This window comes from Amphimedon queenslandica, unplaced genomic scaffold (assembly GCF_000090795.2).
Source record: "Amphimedon queenslandica unplaced genomic scaffold, v1.1 AMPQUscaffold_13341, whole genome shotgun sequence".
Classification (NCBI taxonomy): Eukaryota; Metazoa; Porifera; class Demospongiae; order Haplosclerida; family Niphatidae; genus Amphimedon; species Amphimedon queenslandica.
In genome coordinates, this window is record NW_003546423.1 from 170,414 (window position 1) to 171,917 (window position 1,504).

A 1,504-nucleotide genomic window follows, 5' to 3' on the forward strand; every position below is an offset into this window, starting at 1 on the left:
CTTTTCTTTCTCTCCCCCACCAACCCAGCTTGATGCCCAGTTGTACCATGAAGCTTCATCCTTTCTCTTCTTTAAATCAGCAGCCTATGAGCAAATATATGTATACATACATGTGTCATGACTATTATAAAAAAGAAATGTATTGCTACTGATGCTCATCAAATATTTTCTACAAAAATTGTATCAAAAAGCTTGTACTCTATTGTGATTTGTATTGTATTTGTGTGTGCAAAATACATACATGTGTATTTGTATGCATAAATTACATACATAGGTATGTACATGTATTAACTCAGTAACTTACTGATTTCTCAGCTTTTTGTCTACAGACAGTAATATTGAACACATCAAGTATATCTTCAATATCCTACACCAGTAGCACAATGTAAAGGTAAACAAAGCACCATTAATACATGTAGCTTTGGGTATTTTTCAAAAATTTGGCATTTTCTTAAGATGGCCATAACTTGAAAAATTGAAGTCGGAATCAGCTCAAACTTTCTACACAGCATAAGGACATCAATATGTATCAAAAAATGTAATAAAAATTTGGGGTGATTTCGAAGCCACTTTTTTGAAAATACCATGGGCATAGCCTTGGGTATTTTTCAAAAATTTGGCATTTTCTTAAGATAGCCATAACTTGAAAAATTAAAGTCCGAATGAGCTCAAACTTTCTACACAGCATAAGAACATCAATATGTATCAGAAAATGTAATAAAAATTTGGGATGATTTTGGAGCCATTTTTTGGAAAATACCATGGGCTATACATGTACAATGTAAACGGTATTATTACCAGGAGCTTAGCAACAAGAGGAGCACCAGGAGAACTTGATGAAAGCTTCTCAGCATAAAGCTTAGTGTACTTTTTACACAATTCCCTACAAAACAAGAATATCAAATTAGCATAACATTTACATGTACATGTATGCACTCAATTTTTAAAAGAATTGTTGCTATTTTTTCAAACTATCGCCTTGTGTCTGTACCTCTCTTAGCAGTCAGTTACCTGTGTGCTTTGATACGTTCCCATTTCATGCTTAGCTTCCTACTCACTACCTCACCAACAACAGCATTGTATGCAAATATCCACCTACACCAATCAACAACACACACACAATTAATAAGAATAGGAATAATAAATACAATTAATGTACATTGTACATGTAAATGACTGTATATGCATTCAACTAAAAGAATGTAAAACATTAAGAGGCTACATGAATACTACATGTAATGTATATGTTCTATATACTACATATATATTTATTTGTCAATTTTTAAACTCAGACACACATTATGCAGGCCTTCATCTAGGATTTTATACAAGGGGGGGCAGGGTTAAAATTATTTCAAAAAAGGGGGGTCACTAATATTTTCTATTGTGTATGCACAATGCGTGCTCACAACACTTATACAATTTACTGCTGTGGTGATGAAATTTTTCATGTTAATAAGTCAATCAAGGGGGGGCAAGCGCCCCCCTTCACCCCCCCCCCCCC

The 1,504-nt window shown here is 33.9% G+C and overlaps 1 protein-coding gene across 1 annotated transcript in view; it reads right to left on the reverse strand.

The window, feature by feature from the left end:
• LOC100633135 (vacuolar protein sorting-associated protein 13C-like) overlaps positions 1-1,504 on the reverse strand; it is an 18,065-nt gene that overhangs the window by 12,256 nt on the left and 4,305 nt on the right. Inside the window, exons 13-17 of the mRNA XM_019998067.1 lie at positions 1,167-1,176; positions 1,012-1,095; positions 799-883; positions 305-367; positions 47-84 (exon numbers count right to left, since the gene is read on the reverse strand). Coding sequence (XP_019853626.1) covers positions 47-84; positions 305-367; positions 799-883; positions 1,012-1,095; positions 1,167-1,176 — 280 coding nt within the window. The remainder of the gene's footprint in view (positions 1-46; positions 85-304; positions 368-798; positions 884-1,011; positions 1,096-1,166; positions 1,177-1,504) is intronic.